The sequence below is a fragment of the Mus caroli genome, chromosome 11 (genome assembly GCF_900094665.2).
Source record: "Mus caroli chromosome 11, CAROLI_EIJ_v1.1, whole genome shotgun sequence".
Taxonomy (NCBI): Eukaryota; Metazoa; Chordata; class Mammalia; order Rodentia; family Muridae; genus Mus; species Mus caroli.
In genome coordinates this window covers 73,464,047-73,482,922 of record NC_034580.1, presented here as the reverse complement: position 1 = coordinate 73,482,922, position 18,876 = coordinate 73,464,047, and the positions used below count along the sequence as shown (strand labels likewise).

The 18,876-nt window shown below is 48.7% G+C and overlaps 2 protein-coding genes across 2 annotated transcripts; one reads left to right on the top strand and one right to left on the bottom strand.

Annotated features, from left to right (window-relative positions):
- Positions 1 to 45: 45 nt before the first annotated feature.
- On the bottom strand, positions 46 to 5,709 carry Ift20 (intraflagellar transport 20). The gene is given in 7 exon segments (XM_021177283.2): positions 46 to 388; positions 749 to 852; positions 1,892 to 1,977; positions 3,080 to 3,208; positions 3,305 to 3,320; positions 3,322 to 3,533; positions 5,501 to 5,709. Coding segments are annotated over 6 exon segments (471 nt in total). The 5' UTR covers positions 3,376 to 3,533; positions 5,501 to 5,709; the 3' UTR covers positions 46 to 306.
- Positions 5,710 to 5,806: 97 nt separating this feature from the next.
- On the top strand, positions 5,807 to 18,796 carry Tnfaip1 (TNF alpha induced protein 1). Its single transcript, XM_021178262.2, has 7 exons — positions 5,807 to 5,988; positions 11,730 to 12,049; positions 12,824 to 12,993; positions 13,406 to 13,495; positions 13,582 to 13,634; positions 14,143 to 14,338; positions 16,337 to 18,796. The coding sequence occupies exons 2-7, from the start codon at positions 11,845 to 11,847 to the stop codon at positions 16,571 to 16,573; spliced, it is 951 nt and encodes a 316-aa protein (XP_021033921.1). The 5' UTR covers positions 5,807 to 5,988; positions 11,730 to 11,844; the 3' UTR covers positions 16,574 to 18,796.
- The last annotated feature ends 80 nt before the right edge of the window (positions 18,797 to 18,876 follow it).

The window sequence follows — 18,876 nt, the reverse complement described above, 5'->3', positions numbered from 1 at the left end:
AGGGACTGGAAATAACGCACACAGCACCACAGAAGAAAGACCAAGCCACTTGCAAATGGTATTTATTGCTTTTCCTTGAGAGCTTTGTGAATGTACCAAAGTTTACAGACACTGAGTTTGTGCTGAGAAGTCGAGCTGAGGCCCTGTGCTGCCTGGCCACTAGCAGAGGCTGTGCACTGTTTATCAGCTGCCCCCGTAACACTGCATGACATACATTAGTGACATCACTGGAATGGTACAGAGGTTTGTTTTTTTGGTTGGGCTGCTTTTTTTTTGCCTTCCTGCTATAAAACTGAAATTTTCAGTTCATTTCTGAAAAATAAATTGGTCAATAAATTCATTTTGTTCTGCTTCTACTTTACACAAAGCTTCATACTCAACCCGGTACCTGAAAGACAAAATTGTTAGAAGCCCTGAAAAGAATGAAATAAAAACATAATTCTTTGAGAGTATAGAGCTTTAAAACAGATGCAAGAAACCATGAATTGAGAAGTCAGGGCCAGAGTGTCCGATAAGCAAAGCCCCGTTTAGGGCCACCTGGGAGAACACTACCCCAGGGAAGGCACGGGAGTTGGCCTCAGTCCTTGTTATAAGAACCAGTGCTCACACCATGGAGGCAATTTGGAATTAAGCAAGTCCCCACTTTTTTCTATCGATTTTTAAAGTGAGATGCTCTACCCGGGAAATGGTGAGGGAAGCCAAGGTGGCAGAGAAGGAAAAGAAGTTTGCAGTGACCATGGCCGCTTACCTTTCTAGCTGCGTCTTCTTTTCTGCTATCAGGGCCTGCAGCTGCTGCTGTTGGGCTTCTCTCTGCTTCGCTATGGATTTCAGCAAGTTCCGAGCACCAATGGCCTAACAGACATTACCAAAGAAGGTGTGGTTTTAAACTCCCCAAAGTCCTCCAAGAGAGGAGGACATGGTTTTACTGGTTAGCCATGACTATTAACCTCCTCGTCTCCTGAAAGTACCTGGTACGAAATGGCAGTCAGGCCCGCAAGTGTATGCAGTGCTCTATTGGGAGGCATCATTTAGACTTGGGCTACTCACCAAGTCATCTACCAGGCAATCTTTCGTGTCTTCATTTTTAAAAGGAGGGTAAACACCCACCAGTGGGACCATGAAGATCAAAGGGAGCAATGACAAGCATGGACTGGTGGGGCTGGAAAGATGACTCTGGTTAAGAGCACTTGTGGCTCTTAGAGAGGAGCCAGGTTCAGTTCTGCAAGCACCTACGTGGCAGCTCACGACTCTATAGCTTTGTTCCAGGGGATCCAATGCCATCTTCTGACCTCCAAGGGCATGGGCATCAGGCACACAAGGTGGTACACATACATACATGGAGGCTAAATCGTCACACATATAAATCTAAAACAAAAACTGAGGACTGAAGAGATGGCTCAGTCATTAAAGCACTGTATTTCCAGAGGACCTGGGTTCAATTCCCCACACTCAACACGGCAGCTCACAACCTAACATTTCTAATTCTAGTTCCAGAGGATTTAACACCTGGCCTCTAATGCACACATTATGTGCACAAACATTCACACTGAAATAAAGTCTTAAAAAAATATTGGCATATAAGCTCACCACATTAACTTGGCCAGGATCTCTTTTTTTTTTTTTTAAAGATTTATTTATTATATGTAAGTACACTGTAGCTGTCTTCAGACACTCCAGAAGAGGGCGCCAGATCTCGTTGCGGATGGTTGTGAGCCACCATGTGGTTGCTGGGATTTGAACTCTGGACCTTAGGAAGAGCAGTCGGGTGCTCTTACCCACTGAGCCATCTCACCAGCCCCAGGATCTCTTATTAAATGCCTGTTTTAAAAAGATGATCCCACCATCCATATAATAAGCAGGGTTTCTGGCCAGGACCAACTGCTGATCTTACCTTCATCTTCTCGTTCTCTGCTTCTTTGGCAAGCTGATCAACAAGCTCAATTAGACCACCAACAATTTTCTGAAACTGGCCAATTTCTTTGAGGAAAAGAACAAAACATTCTTGTTAGCATCCCTTGGAAGTAGGGAGGGTGGAGCTAACCACACCTTCTAAATTGTGTTGTGGCTGTCCGATGCTCACTAACCTAAGCCTCCCACCATCTGGTCTGTGGCAGGAGAGGTGCCAGGACTAGACTCAGAACACAGATTGCAGTGTGGACCCAAACCTACCTTTCTCAGAAAGGGCTCTCAGAACCAAAGTGCAGACTCTAGACTGGCCAGACAACACTGGGTTTCAGTAAAAGGTGGTGTGAGAATTCCCGCCTGTAACCGTGCCATTTAGGTGCCACATTTCCTATTTGCTTTCCCAATGACCTTGGTGGAATCGTTTTATTTTATGAAAATAAGCCCAGAGAAAGCCACAGCACGCAGCAACTACTAAAGTGGAAACAGACAACAAGCAAGCAACCTGTCACGAAACCATGGCACAGAAATCCCTTACTACAGCTGAGTGTATGACACAGGCCTGGAACCCCAGCACTAGGGAGACTAAGTTAGAATCATGAGTTTGAGGCCAACATGCAACATACATAGTGAGGCCTTGTCTCAAAAAAAGGAAAGAAAACTCCCTTGCTCTAGCTAAATCTGAATGTTCCCACTGGTACTGGGCTGGCTTAGCTGCTAGGAAAGGAGGCTTCTTGGAGATCAGTAGCCCAGAGGTCAGCACTGTGCTGAGCTGCTCATAGAGACCTCAGTCACTACCTCTAACTCCAAATAACACACCCTGCCACCAGGGAGTAACATAGTATATAATTTCATCTCCCACCTCCAGGCTGTAATTCTTTATCATCAATTTTACGGTTGCTAAAAGAAAAAACCAACCAAACAAACAAAAACATCGCAGCACATCTAAAAACACTTCCCCCTCCCCCAATCTAAACCATTGCTTGGCACTAAATGTGGGATTGCATGGCAGTGTAAGAGGGCAAGCAGAGAAGGTTGGGTACACATAGGAACCCAGAGACCAGGCTCAATCTAGAGAGCGTGCAACTTCATTCTGGTAGACCCAAGAGCAATGGCCAAGGTCAGGTAAGGAAACTGCTCAAAGCAGAATAACACTGCGTCTCCAGATGGTACTCACTGTCCACAAAATCCTTGCACTCTTCCTTGAGCTCCACAGTCTGCTGGGTGACCTCTGGGTCCAACACCCGAAGCTTGTTCAGTTCATCAAAATGCAGCCCTGCCTCGCCCAAGATGTCCTTGGCCATAGCTGCAGAGAAACCAGTCACGACCTGAATTTCATCCCAGACACCACCCCAGCCCTCCTCATACACCCCAACCCTCTGCCTCCAGCTCTCAGCCTCACCTGTTTCCCTTCCAGGAAGCCCTAGAGGTCTGCTTTGAAGGGGTGACAGTGGCAATCAGGAGGTATGTCATAGGAGCAAGGGTCAGGAAAGAGTAAAGTCCAGTTGCTTGTCACAGACATTGTTCATTCAACATACATTTCTTGAGTGCCTACTACATGCCGACACTGCTAGATGCTGGGCGTAAAGATGAATGCAACATGGTGCCTGCCCTGGAGCAGCACAGCTTAGCTGGAGGAAAACAGACACATGAACCTGAAGGATTATATTGCATCAAGTGATTTTTACAGAACTATCACTAAGCAAGGAGAAATGACAATTGCAGTTCACTTGGGTGTATCTGGCCTAAGCTGCGAGCGAGACAAAAGCATAGTCATAAATCCCTGTTTAAGGTCCCAAAAAGGCTTTTCAAATGCATGTCCTGAAATGACAGAAAAAAAAAAAATCAAAACAAAACAAAACAAAAAGGAGGAATTTAAAAATGAGAGTTAGAAGCTAGCTATGGTCATGCGTGACTCTAATTCTAGTAACTCACTGTGTCAGAGGAAGACTGCCACACGCTAAGGACCAACCTGGGCTGCATACCGAGTTCCAGGCTATCCTGTGCTACACAAGCCCTTGTCTCAAAAAAAAAAAAAAAAATTGCCTTCCTGTGTTGTTCTAGTTGGATAGTTTGAGTATTTAAGAGCTCCTAGGGACTGACTGGACCAGGTCCTATGGAATAGTTCATATGATATGAGACTGCAAACACTTGTTTGAACTCCTACTGCCTTCTGAGTTAACATGCATTTATCAAAATCAGAAACAAAAAGAAAACAAAACCCCTTATTGAATCCCAGCTCCAAGGACAGAGTGAGCATAGTGTCTCTAGACAGACAGTAAGCGAATAACCACACACTGTGATGAGAGTATGAGGAACAGTGCTCAGTGCTCTGTCAGGATTCTACAGGAGAACATAACTCAAGGAGGCGGAGAGGTCAACAAAAGCCTTCAGAAAAAACAATCTGGGACCTAAACACGTCCAGAAAATCTTCTAAGAGAAGGGAGAGGGACATTGTGGGCATAGGGAAAAGCATATGGGGGCATCCTGAGGCTGGAAGATTTTGACACAAAGGGTCCTGGGATCAAAACAGCAAGAAGGAGCAAGGTGGCTAGGTTGGCAACCGGCTATAGCTGGATGATTAAATGAACTTGGGTTTGGTTTTGGTTTTCGAGATAAGGTTTCTCTGTATAGCCCTGGCTGTCCTGGAACTCACTCTGTAGACCAGGCTGGCCTCGAACTCAGAAATCCGCCTGCCTCTGCCTCCCAAGTGCTGGGATTAAAGGCGTGCGCCACCACTGCCCAGCTGAACTTGGATTATTTTTTATAATGATAACAGCTAGCAGTGGATTTCGGCAGTGCTTATTGATCAGAGTTGGAAAGATCACTCACTGCCTTGGCCAAACAGAGGAAACAGGGAAGAGCAGAATAGAGGCGTCCTTTCCAAATTTCTCACTGTGAGCCAAGCATCTCTAAGCAGGCTGCCTGCAGGTAAGTGGCACTCTGATAATGTTTGCAGAATGAATGAATTCATGTGGAAACAGAAAGCTGTAACAGAAGAAAAGATTTGAAGCCGAAAGGGAGTTCAGAGATCAGATGATGTCTGAATTGACAGAATTTAGTAATGCTTAATGCAGCACTTTGGAGAAAAGTGAAGAAAGGAGCCAAACATGATTGCCATATGGACTGGACCGAGAGTATGGCTGGAAAGGACAGTTTAAAGAGATGGGTAAGATAGAAATGGTACACAGCGGGCTATCAGATCCCCAGCCCACCCTTAACTCCCACCACAAATATGCTCCAGGAACCTGGGATTGAGTTTCCTAAGCATGAAGGCTGTGCCTGGCTCTACGCTCCCTGGCTCTCCCAGGTCCGCAGACACAACAAATAGTTGTGGCTGTGGGGTTTGGAGAAGGCGTAGACACAGTCAGAAAGAACTGGGCAAATGGCGCGGCTGTCTTTACTAAATTATACTTCTGCAATGTCCGAACCTCGGTTCACCGGTGACATCGAGGGAGCCAGGCTGAGCTGAGTGTAAACCCTATCCCTAAAAACTCCGAGGTAGGGAAACCGCCGCTTTCCACCCGGTCCTGCCAATCCTCGGCGCTGGGTCACGTCGGCCTCCTCCCGTCCCAAGTCATCCACGTCCCCGACCTACCTGATGAGCCGTCTCGGCGGCGCTCTGCGGCCCTGACGACTGTCGGTAGAAGCTTCTCTCCGGCAACTGCAACCAGCTGCTGCCACGGAGATAAGACCTAGGAGCCACACGTCACCCCCGAGCCCAGAAGCACCAGCATCCGCCCACCCTGCAGTGCTTGCTGGGAAATAGATGCAACACGAGATAACTGCCCACTGGACCCAGAAGCCTTTGCTCAGGGGGCGGGGACTACGACACGGGAAGTAGATTTGTTCCCGAACCCGGAAGTAGAAGGAAGTCAAACTTCAAGTTTTCGACCCACTGCTAGCTCGCGCGCTGTGCATGCCGGGTCTTGTAGTCTCTTTCCCGATCTGCAGGCTTGGGTTGTAACTCCCGAGTCGGCGGGCGCAGGATGTGAGCTCACAGCCGAGATTGCAGGCAGCCGCAGGCCAGAGGTGGCACTGAATCCGCTTGCCACTTGGCTGAGAGGAGAGGCGTCCCCGCGGACGGTGAGAGCCAGACGTGCGGGTGCAGAGGGGAAGGACAGACTCTGCCGAGTCCTGGGCAAAAGGCACGGGATGGCGCGCGGGGATGAAGTTCAGGTCTTTTCTGGGGATGGGAGGCACCGCGGATCTCAGTTTTTCAGAAGAGGAGGGGTGTGGCGGGAGGGCAGCCTACATTGCAACGAGAGACATGGGATGTTTCTCCATTTCCACTGGAGAGCCTTTGGGTGAAACATAAGAGCCGCTTCCACGATTTCTGACCGTTCTTGCCAAAATCAGCCTTCCCACCTTCTCGCCGTACCTCGTGTCCTTCCTTTAGAACCCCAAGTCTTTGAACTACCGTGATCGTTTGCGCTTTGTTCTGCTTGGCTTCGCATTAGGTTCCCATAGAGACACGTGTGTGTCCCCAGCCCCAGGATTACCCCTCTATTCACAGGCGAAGTCCTGAGGAAAGAGCCCTGAAACTATCAGTGGAAGCTTCATCCTCTCAGAAATTTCTTTCTAGGGCGTCACCTGCCATTGGACTCTTGGACCTAATTGGTCTGGGTGGAATCTGGTCTGACGTCATCTAGGACTCAAAGTAGCTCTTAGGAGGAAAAGAATAGATTAGCTCCGGATTTGACTTCCTCAGTTGGCAAGCCTAGTCACTTGAGTTTCTTTGATTTGGCAGAACGTGTTTATGTGCTTCCTTGATTCTGGGGAAATGGGGATTGCACACAAAGTATGTGAGGAACTTGCTAAAACTTGTTGAGGAGTTGATTTTTACCCCTTTGAGGTAAGGCGGTCAGTTGCTCACCAGTCTAGCATTGTAGTGTTACTGTCAGACTCCCGGAGCTCGTTTCCTCCGCGTTCCATCACTGAAGCAATTAAGAAGCCATCAAAAGGATATGCTACTTAATTTAGCACCAATATAGCCCTCCCTGAAAGCGTCCCCCCCCCCCCTGACCATTCCAAAGACATACTGAAATCTCTTCAGGGTCAGTTTTAGTTTAGCAAGCTGATGTATATTGAGTACTTAATTCTTGTTTGAGGACCAGTGTTGTGGGTTTTACCTGTAAAACATGAGGAATAACAGGAAACGACTGAGTGTTCCGTATTTAAAGAGGTTGGTTCCACTTTGGGGTGTTGTGGTTGTTCTGTGGTGTAAGCCTTTATCATCATTTGCCTGGACCACTCCTTCCTCTGATTTTCCCATTTCCTTTCATCTACCTTTGCATCCCACACAGCATCAAGTTGTCCTTGGAAATTATAAATCAGATCACATCACTCCCCTGCTAAAAGCCTTCCCCGACCCCAAAGTCTGTTGCAATTCCCATAAACCCCAGCTCTTCCTTCTCATGTAGCACTTGTCTTCTCTGGCTTCCTGCCAGACCATCCTCCCGCTTCTTCCTATATAACCGCCACCATGTCACTACTGTCCCCAAAATGTGTTCCTTTTAAACAATTTATGTGTGTGCTGATTTTGCCTGCATGTGTGTCTGTGCACCACATGTGTGCCTGGAGCCCACAGTGACCAGAAGAGGGCATCAGAACTCCTATGACTGGAGTTATAGATGGTTGTGAGCCACTGTATGAATGCTAGGAATTGAACCTAGGTCCTAGAAGAGCATCTAGTACTCCTAACTGCTGAGCCATCTCTCTAGCCCCATAAAACTTGTTTCACTTTTTAACATTTTTGTGTGTACGTGTGTGTGCCTGAGTGTATATATGTGTACCATGTGTGTGCATGCAGCAGCACCCAAAAGAGGGTGTCAGATCCCCTGGAACAGGATACAGAGTATTGTAAGCCTTTTGATTTGGGTGCTATCTGGGTCTAACTGTATCTGGGTCTACTGCAAGAGGAATACACTTTTTTTTTTGAAGTTTTAATCTCTTTTTTTATTTATTATTTATTTATTATATGTAAGTACACTGTAGCTGTCTTCAGACACTCCAGAAGAGGAAGTCAGATCTCGTTACGGATGGTTGTGAGCCACCATGTGGTTGCTGGGATTTGAACTCCAGACCTTCGGAAGAGCAGTCGGGTGCTCTTACCCACTGAGCCATCTCACCAGCCCCCAGGAATACACTTTTTTAAGGCTTTTTTTTTTCTTTTTTTTTTTTTCTTTTTAAAAAGATTTAGCCGGGCGTGGTGGCGCACACCTTTAATCCCAGCACTCGGGAGGCAGAGGCAGGCGGATTTCTGAGTTCGAGGCCAGCCTGGTCTACAAAGTGAGTTCCAGGACAGCCAGGACTATANANAAAAACCCTGTCTCGAAAAAANCAAAAAAAAAAAAAAAAAAAAAGATTTATTTCATCTATATGAGTACATTGTCACTGTCTTCAGACACCAGAAGAGGTGTCCCATTATAGATGGTTGTGAGCCACCATGTGGTTGTTGGGAATTGAACTCAGGACCTCTGGAAGAGCATCTCTTCAGCCTCTAAAACTTGTTCAGATAGGAGCTTTGCTCTTGCTGTCTAGACTATACTTTTTAGATCTTAACTGAAATGTGATCTTCAATTGGTCTCAAGCCTCAGCCTGATAATTCTCATATCTTCTCATAATTCCTATCTTCTCAGTGACGTCGATCGCCTCTATAACTGTCTGCCTCGATGTCCCATCATTTATAGTGTGGCTTCTAGTCTGTTTTTGTTTGAGGTAGGGTCTTTCTATGTAGCCTGGAACTTCCAATACTAGGATTAAAGACATGTGCCACCCAGCTAGTCTGTCTTCTTCCACTAGAGTATGGGGGTCCATGAGGGCGGGACTCTTCTCAGAACAGCTGGTGTTCAGAACAGCTGAGGCATCTCTTCAGTATGTGACTTTTTATTTTTTTTTTTGAGTGTGTTTTAAAGACCGAGATCCTGCTGTCTGGACCAGGTTGGGTTCTGTCTCATTCTGTATTCCAGGCAGGGCTTAGTCTGGTAGTGCTTGCTGGTATTGCAGAGGTGCACCACCAAGAACCTAATAGTACCTAGTGACAATTGGGATTGGTTGGTTGGTTGGTTTTTCAGGCAGAGTCACCTGTACTCTTGGTAGCTGAGATACCTGGTCTGTCTGCCTCCATCTGCCTATGTTTGGAGTATAGGCATGGGCCATCACATGTAGTTTATATGCTGCTGGGAATCAAATCTAGACAAGCATTCTGCCAATTAAGGTACAGCTTAGTCTTCTTCCTTTTTTTAACCTTGTGATGGCGTCTCTGTAGTCCAGCCTGCCTCAGCCTTCCAAGTGCTGGATTATAGCTCTGAGCCACCATCTTTGGCCTGGTTAGTGGTAGTTTGGATAAACCAAAAGATTACAGCCAGGAGCAGTGGCACTGTCATTCAATCGCAGCACTCAGGAGGCAGAGGCAGGTGGATCACTGAGTTTGAGATCAGCTTAGTCTATATATCAAGGTCTAGAACAGCCAATGCAACATCATAGACATCTCAAAAAAACGCCATCGTCATCATCGTCCAATTATCCCTTCATGTCTGTGTGGCATTGACTCTAGGTTGTTTTCTTTTTTAAAGATTTATTTATTTATTTATTTATTATATGTAAGTACACTGTAGCTGTCTTCAGACACCCCAGAAGAGAGCATCCAATCTCATTACAGATGGTTGTGAGCCACCATGTGGTTGCTGAGATTTGAACTCAGGACCTTCGGAAGAGCAGTCAGTGCTCTTAACCACTGAGCCATCTCTCCAGCCCCAACTCTAGGTTTTTTGCAAATACCAAAATCTGAGAATGCTCAAGTTCTTTATGACATTAAATGCTGTATATTTACATATAATCTATACACACCCTCCTGAATTCCTCCTATTATCTCTGGCTTATTTAATAATACTAGCACTATGTAAATGTATGGAGTGTGATATACATAGTTGTTATACTGTGCTGTTTAGGGGTGGTAACCACGGTAAGTCTCTATACTTTCAGTGGACATTCAATCTTTTGTTCATTTTTGATAGAGCTCTGTATAGTCTTAACTGTCCTGGAACTCCCTCAGTAGACCAGGCTGGCCTCAACTCAGAGATTTACCTGCTCTGTCTCCCAAGTGCTAGGATTACACTACCTCGCCCAGCTTTTATTTATTTATTTTTATTTTATTTTTGTATTTTTTGAGACAGAGTCTCACTATGTAACTGGCTGTCTTGGAATTCCCTCTGTAGATGAGGCTGGCCTAGAACTCACAGAGTTCTGCCTGCCTCTGCCTCCCTGGTGCTGGATCTAAAGGTGTGCATCACCACGCCCAGCTAGGACTTAAACGTTTTTTTTTACATTCAAACTTCTTTCCATCTACAGGTTTAGAATTAAGAATGTAAATAGCAGCAATAAAAACAGAATAAGAGCCCGGCAGTGGTGGAGCACGCCTTTAATCCCAGCACTTGGGAGGCAGAGGCAGGCGGATCTTTGTGAGTTCCAGGCCAGCCTGGTCTACAGAGTGAGTTCCAGGACACCCAGGGCCACACAGAGAACCTGTGTCTTGAAAAACCAAAAAAGAAAATAACTGAAAGCAAACGAGGAGGGAGAACCAGCTTTTCCTGTAGTCATTTCTCGGGTCTCTGAACTGTTAGTGTTTTCCTTTCAGTTTTGAGCTTACTCATTTTTAGGGCCATCATGTCTGTTCCCCCCATTCTTGATGGGAAGGAAGAAAAGGGGCTCTTGGGGGGAAGCAGCACAACAGCCCTCTCTGCTGGGCCTTGAAAAAGGTGACAATTACAGGAACCTGGGGCAGGGCTGGTGCTGGGGGGGCGGGGGAGCTCAGGTAACCCCTGCCAAGCTCCCTGGCTGTCTGCCCCTACAGCCGGCTCTCCTCGTGCTCTTAGAACCACACTCACTTTCCTTCCTGGATCCTGGCTTCCTTTGACTAACGATAACCCGAATCCTGGAGGGGCTCCTCCTGAGACAGGAAGTGCATCCTGTCCCCCTGGCTCCTGGGAAAATCCTAGGCTGGGTAGATTCCCAGTTGGTTAGTCTGGACACCTGGAATCCTGGGAATCTTGGAAAAACATTTTCTGGAGCCATTCTGGTCGATCCCAGGGAGATCTGCTCCTCCGACCCTTAGCTAGTTTGAAGGGTTTTCCCTGCAGCCAGAAGCAGAGCTGATCCTAGAGGAGCTGGTGAGATGCCCAGGGAGACCATGCTCCCAGCCCTGACTCCTGGTACTGTGAGAACAGCGTGCAGGGCATTCTTCCTGTTGCCCACTGTCCAAGTTTGCAGTCTACTGGTGTGATAAAACACTGTGACCAAAAGCAACGTGGGGAGGAAAGAGTTTACTCGGCTTACACTTCCCAGGTCACAGTTCTTCCTTAAGGGAAATGGGGAAAGGAACCTGGCAACAGGAACCCGGGGATAGGAACTGAAGCCGAGGCCACAGAGGGGTGCTGCTTACTGGCTTGCCGGCATGACTTGTTATATTTTTGGTTGTGAACCTATCCTTTAAGGGCTGAGCCATCTCTCCAGCCCCTAGCATGCCTTCTTATGCCACCCAGAACCACCTTCCCCGGGATGGTTCCCCCCAATCCCTGCTGCTCATCAATTATTAATCAAGAGAATGCTCCCAGAGACTTGCTTCCAGGCCAGTATGATAGAGGCATTTTCTCAATCGAGGGTCTCCTCCCAGGTGACGTTAGCTTGTGTCAAGTTGACAAGAATCTAACTCGTACAATGAGGAAGGGCTTCTCTAGAAAGTAAACTGCGTCAGAGTTCCCTCTGCTGCCCCTCCTCCCTGTGGCCTCTCTGCTGACTTTAGTGTTCTCTCTACCTCTTGCTTACAGGCACTGAGAGTATGAGGCCCTGGCCTCTGAGGGCCACTCACTCGTGACCACTTCCACCACGGCAGAACCTTCTAAGCCTACCTCCTGCCGTGTGGTGATCTACCTGCAGCGGGAGATGTCAGGGGACACCTGTCTGTGTCCAGCCTCGGGGGCCAAGCCCAAGATCAGTGGCTTCAAGGGAGGCGGGCTGGGCAACAAGTACGTGCAGCTCAATGTGGGAGGCTCCCTGTACTACACCACGGTGCGGGCCCTCACCCGGCACGACACCATGCTCAAGGCCATGTTCAGTGGGCGAATGGAGGTGCTGACCGACAAAGAAGGTGAGCCATTGCATGGGGGCATGCTGGGTAAGGGAGAGGAGGAAGGGGCATCTTGAGCTGACTCCAAGGCTGGGCTTGACCCAATAGGTCTAGAATATATATCTTTTCCTGCCCCATACAAGTTCTAACAGAGCCTCAGAATTCCTTGAGATTGCACATAGAATGCTGTATGCTTGTGTATCATACTCAGGCTGGGTGTGGTTACGTCTGTAACCTTAGCACTTAGAGGTGGGGACAGGAGGAGCAGAAATTTGAGGCCAGCCTCCACTACATAATGAACCTGAGGCCATCCTGGGCTATATGAAACCTTATCAAATAGAATCCCGGAGTAATGGCTCGTGCTTGTAATCCCAGCACTCAGGAGACTGAGACACGGCGGCTAACCGAAACAACTGTCTCAAAGCTGACGTGTGTATTTATATCCAAATAGGATAAGATTGTCATAAACATAGTAGAACCTGGGCAGTGGGCAAAAGGTAAGCAGAGACTGGTTGTTTCTGTGTCACCATGGTGGCCTGAGTAGCCCCAACATTAGACAGCCAGTCCTCCACAGAGCCCTGAAGATAGCAGTTCCCGGACTCAGGATAGGGAAGAGCAGTACTGTCCTGAGACCTAGAGTCTCAGAGCCACCCCTGGCCTGGGCTCTGGCCTCTCCTCATGTGGCTCCTTTCCTTGCATCCTGCTGCCTGCCTGCCTCTCTCAGGTGGCCTTTGCCAGCGCTGGACACAGCTTGGAGGCAAACGGCAATCCTGTGGGACCCCTCTCACTCCCTAGGCTGGATTCTCATAGACCGATGTGGAAAGCACTTTGGCACCATTTTGAATTACCTCCGAGATGACACCATCACCCTCCCTCAAAGCCGGCAAGAAATCCAGGAGTTGATGGCCGAAGCCAAATATTACCTCATTCAAGGGCTGGTGAGCACGTGCCAGACTGCCCTGCAGGTATGGGAAGTGTTGCGTGGTCTGGTGGGGTCCGAAGTTGTCCCCCTGGGGACACGAGGCTTGGTTGGCCCCTGGGAAGCTGTGTTGGAAATGAGTTTGAGGAATCCAAACGCAGTCAGAACGATGGGGAGCTGCCCAGGCCCAGCAGACGGCTGCTAGCGAGTCACACTTGGCTGTTCATGTGCCTGGGTATCAGCCTCAGATTTCTGGCAGTGGGGAACTGCTTCCTGGCTGGCAGTATCTATTACCAAGAAAGTCATGAACTGTTTGGTACCTCATTACCAGTCGGGGTGTGTGTGTGTGTATGTGTGTGTGTGTGTGTGAGACCGTGGCAGAGGCCTGGGGATGTCCCTGGCTATGCTTGACCAGCACAGAATCCTAAAGGCAGCTCTCCGCTCTGTGTGTCACCCAGGACAAGAAAGACTCCTACCAGCCTGTGTGCAACATCCCCATCATCACGTCCCTGAGGGAGGAGGACAGGCTCATTGAATCCTCCACAAAGGTACTGAGTACTCTGAGGGTCTTGGCCTAGGGACACCTGGGGACACCGGGCTCCTGGCCTGGCCCTCACTCTCTCTTCCCTCACAGCCTGTGGTGAAGCTGCTGTACAACAGGAGCAACAACAAGTACTCGTACACCAGGTACGGCAGGCGTCAGTTAAAGGGCTGGGCACCCAGAGTGGGTCCTGTGCAGCAGGCCTGACGGAGGGGCATGAAGAGGGGTAGAAGGGAGCTCGGGGTAGAGATGTGAGCTGAGTCCTCCTGGCGCCTGTGCTTCTCACTGTGCCCTCACAACAGGCCATGGTTGGGTAGACCCAGGTGGCTGCAGCTTGCTTCTAGACTCTCCTGGTCCCCGTGGACAGCGCATCACCCCATGGCGGAGAAGGAACAGAAGTAGCACTGAGGGACCTTTTCTTCCGGGCTTAGGTGGGGTCACTTCTTACCTCCGTGCTCTCTGCTGTCACTGAGGGCCATCTCCACCCGTTTCCCTCACAGGCCCCAGTCCTACAGGTTGCTCTCCGCTTCCCTGTCCCTCTGCCTTATCTTCGCATCAACATGATAGGATCAGGGAGCGGAGAGCCTAGCCCTTCCCGGCAGCCCCCTTGTGCTGGAAGCTCATTCCAGGCCTGCTGGGCTTCTGGTTTTTCAGCAACTCTGATGATCACCTGCTAAAGAACATTGAACTATTTGACAAGCTGTCCCTGCGCTTCAACGGCCGCGTGCTCTTCATCAAGGACGTCATTGGGGACGAGATCTGCTGCTGGTCTTTCTATGGCCAGGGCCGTAAGCTGGCAGAGGTGTGCTGCACCTCCATTGTGTACGCCACAGAGAAGAAGCAGACCAAGGTACGTATGGGCTGCCTGCCAGGGACAGATCACATGGACTCCAAGATGGAGAGCTGGTACTGCCCCAGTGTACCCTGCCCACAGCAACACAAGGGCCACATGTACTTTCCCAAATATGGTATGATGGTGCCAGGTAGGACAGAGCCTGGAACGAGGTTGGAGGTTGGTCAGACACGGTCAGCAGCTAAGCCCGCTGAGCAGCAGGGAACTTCCCCTCTAGGCTGTGGGAGGGCCAGGTCTTTGAAGTTGTCACAACTTAGGTTGCAGCTCTGGTCCCAGCTTTTTTTTTTCCCAGATATCTGATGTTGGGGAACCATTTAAACTGCATTGGTCTGTGTCCCTACTTGCAGACATGGGAATGAGAGTCTAAGTAGCCAATACATGGCAAGGTACAACTCAGAAGCAACAGTGTGGTGTCCACTTAAACACTGCTCTTGCAGCCAGGCGAGCATGGTATTCCTGGTCAGCTGGCTTCCTGAGCCCATGGAGTGATCACGGTGCCTGATGAACCTTTTATGAGTTTTTTGTAACTTTTTAATATTTTTATTTATTTATTTAATTCTTTATTTTTGAAACAGTGTCTCTGAAGCTCAGGCTGGAACTTGCTAAATAGGCTAGGTTGGCTATAAATACATGGCATTCCTCCTGCCTCAGGCCACTAGTACTAGGGTCGTCGGCATAGTCCACTGTAGTCAACTGTGGGAATTACTTGATAGGGGACAGTAGACATAGACTCACCTCCCTTCCTGCAGATGCCAGCACGTGTCCTCCCTAGCGTCTGTACTTGGAGACAGTAGTGTGGTGTGCTTTCCACTTAAACACTGCTTAAGTTCAAGCTTCACAGGTGCAGTGCCACACAGGTTGTCTGGAAAGTGATGGTAAATAAAGGGCTCAAGCACCGAGACCCGAAAAGCTGGGCCGCAGACTGCTACACGGTCTCCTGAGGGTCGTCGGAAGGGCAGCTTATATTGGGGAGCAGTCTTTGTAGGGGCAGGAGCCGGGGGGCGGAGGGGGGGACCAGGAGTTAAACAAGGGGCTGTAACGGTGGAGTCAGTGCAGCTCCTGAGCAGCAGCAGATGTGACAGGCAGACGTGACAGGGCGTCTTCTTTCTAGATGCTCTCTCCCTAACCCCTCACACTGGATAGGAGACAGGCCACCTGGGGCCGTTCTAGGTCAGAAAAACAATGAAGCTGCTTCTCAGAGCTGCTCCGTTATTATTTCATTGATTTGTGTTGGTGGGTGTGCTCTGCCATGGCCTATGAGTGAAAGACAGGACAGCTTGGAGCATTCTCTCCATTTGGGTTTTACTAGTTATGTCCTAGGACCAAACTCAAGTTGTCAGGATTGGTGGCAAGCGCCTTTACCCACTGAGCTATCCTCTGCTCCTCCCCCCCTCTGCTGAGACAGGATTTCACTAGGTGGGCTGGCTTCAAACTCTCCATCCTCCTGACCTCAGCCCCCCAGGTAGCAGGGATGATAGATGGGCATCACCCTGCCTGGCTAAGCAGCTGCTTTCTATTACATGTCTGGCTGTTTACTGTGTTGGGGTAGTCACTGAACTACAGGATGCATGTCTTGCCTGCTATGTTGATAACTCTTCAGAGGTGTTAGCTCAGGTTGGTGTACTTGATTGGAATCACAGTGCTTAGAAGGCTAAGGTAGGATTCTGATTCTGGGGCAGCTTGAACTATAAGGAGACCCTGTCTCAAAAAAAACAAAACCAAAGGTAGCTATTGACACCACTTTATACAAACAGTAACTACAGCCCAGAAAGCTCAGACTCCATCTGGCACCAAGCCCATGGAGTTGTGCTTGTACCTGGATATACCTATGCATACTAGTCTTCAGTTGTGGGATGCTGTAGGGTAGCTAGAGGTGTTGATCTATATTCTCATGCCCTCTCATGCTTCCCTTGTTAGCCGGGCAGCCACCTGACTCCTACGGTAGACGTTTCCTCACTAAATGAAACCTCATTCTGTCTTTTCTGTTCACTCCAGGTGGAATTCCCAGAGGCCCGTATCTATGAGGAAACACTCAATGTCCTACTCTATGAGACCCCTCGAGTCCCTGACAATTCCTTACTGGAGGCCACAAGCCGGAGCCGCAGCCAGGCTTCCCCCAGTGAAGATGAAGACACCTTTGAACTGCGGGACCGTGTCCGTCGCATTCATGTCAAGCGCTATAGCACGTACGATGACCGGCAACTCGGCCATCAGTCCGCTCATCGTGACTGATGAGGTCCTTAGGAAATCGGGGCACAAGAATTCCTGTCTGCCACCCTGTGGAACGTACCCATTGGCCACCCTATGCTGCTCCTGCTAGCTGGGAGCCTGCTCTAGCATGTAGAGGTGACAGCCCTGCTTGGGAGGTTGGGGAGCTGGGAGAGGGAAGGTCACATTGTCTTGCCTGGCCCCCCTCCCCTCAGCACTTCCAGATGCCACCCCACTTCCTGTCAACAAGGAGCTACTTCTGCTCTAGGGTGAGTGCACTGATTTCCCACCTCCTGCCAAGAATACTCCCGGGCCCTTGGCTGAGTGCCCCTTTCTTCTGAAGAGCTCCTTTAGTTCCTCAGCTGAGGCCCACGGGAACAGCTTTGTTCTAGGGGAAAGGAGGCTTCTGGTGCTGTGAGGACCCAATTTTGAACAGAAAAAGTGGCCTTTTTTTCCTAAGGTGTTTAAACATTGGTATAGCCTGGATTTTTGTTTGTTTTTAAATCTAGATGTTAGCATGGCCGTACCTAGAATCCCAGCTATGGAGAAGCCAAGGTGGGATAACATGTTCTAGGCTAGCCTGGACAACATAGCAAGGCCCTCAATATAAAATTTTAAAAAGGGGGCCCAGTGGTAGAATACTTACCTAGCAAGAGTGAGGCCCTGGGCTCAATCCCCAGTACTGCCACACTCACTAGGTATCTAAGAAATGACTAGTTTTTAGTCTGAGGGGAAAGCTAGGACTAAGCAGAGTGCCAGGACCCTACCTAGTAGGCACATACACTCACACACTCACTCCACCCTTTTCTGTATCCTAGGACCCATCTTTAAAGCACTTTGTATGTCTATCATTCAGGGGAATCTATTCTGCCTTGACCCAAAGCTTTTTTTGACACTGATCCCCTCCTGCACAATCTGAAGGAAAGGCTGAGACAGGAGGATCACAAGTTTGAGACCAGCCTGTGCTATGTAGTTAAAAGTTTCAGGCCAGCCTGGGCTACATAGACTTTGTCTCAAAAAAAAAAAAAAAAAAGTAGCCTGACCAGCTTTGGCTTGTCAGCCTGACTACCCAAAGAATACCAAAAGGAAAAGGATGTCCAAGTTGAAAATGGTTTTAATAGCATCCTGTGGGGAAAGGGTAGGGTCACATCACTGACTCAGATTTAACAGGATTCTTTGGTTTGAGCCTCATACTTGGGTATGTTCAGCTCTAAGACATGCTGTCCCCACAAACCATAAAGCCAAAAGCTGTGCTGCAGGCCAGAAACAAGCTGCAGCAGAAGGCTATGGAGCCCTCAGCTGAAGCCCGTGTACCCATCAACAGTGCTCAAGAAGGGACACAGATTATCAACTGCATCCCTTGACCACTCTTATGATTGCCACATGGGCACACAAAGGCTCGCCTCTTAGAGCCTATGGGCAGATGCCAAGCCCAGGGTTGGGCTCTCACAAGGATCTAACCTGACAGAGCAGGGGAAATGGGAAATGTGACTTAATAATCAGGCATGTTATGTTAATCACAATCTTGAATGTATAAATAGCTCTAAGATGCTTGGGTCAGGCACCTTAGTGACGAGCAACTATTAGTTCATCCAGATCTCGCTGGAACTAAGATGACAATCCAACTTTTTTGGCCAAATAGAGGCTTTGGCTTTGAGTCTTTCCCACAGACTTTGGAATGTGACAGCATGAGGCCACCAATCTGTTTTCTCAGCTGTCCCCTAAAAGCCTTCAACACTCAGATTCCCAGACCCCTGCGGTGTTTCCAGTTTGTCTCTTTACCTCCACACCCCCTTTAGCCTCCACGAGGCGCTTTGACATCCATCTCCTCTGCTGTTCAGTGCTGTCTAGTCATGGGCTGAGGAAACACAGCAGGAGTCCCAGGTTGGGCATTCATCTTCTTTGACTGAAAATTTCTCCTTGGTTTAAGGAAATAATACTGAAGTGATCTGGACTGGTGAGATTTGCCAGCCCTGTCCTAAAGGAGTTGTAGCAGGATGGGTTTTTTGATCACAGGCAGCCCAGAGGACTTAAACATAAAACATTCATGAGGGTCAGACTGGACGCTGCTCACAAACACCAGCTGTGTGCTCTGTTGAACCTGGGACATGTGACTGGTTGGCCTGAAGGGTAACACAGGTTCTGGCATGAAAGACTGTGCCCTTTACTACATACCTGCGGTCTTAGTGCTTACCTTAAGTGATGGAAGTAAACACTAACTTTTAATAAAGTTGTTTTACACTGCTGTGCCATGTTTCCAGTGAGCAGAGCCTGGCCAGCTCACAGCTGTGGGCTCAGTTCTTTTATTTCTGTTCCCTCCATGACCT

Coding starts and splice junctions, on each gene's coding strand:
- Tnfaip1 (XM_021178262.2), top strand. CDS start 11,845: ATGTCAGGGGACACCTGTCTGTGTCCAGCCTCGGGGGCCAAGCCCAAG. Junction 12,994..13,405: donor CGTGCCAGACTGCCCTGCAG/GTATGGGAAGTG, acceptor TGTGTCACCCAG/GACAAGAAAGACTCCTACCA. Junction 14,339..16,336: donor CAGAGAAGAAGCAGACCAAG/GTACGTATGGGC, acceptor TGTTCACTCCAG/GTGGAATTCCCAGAGGCCCG.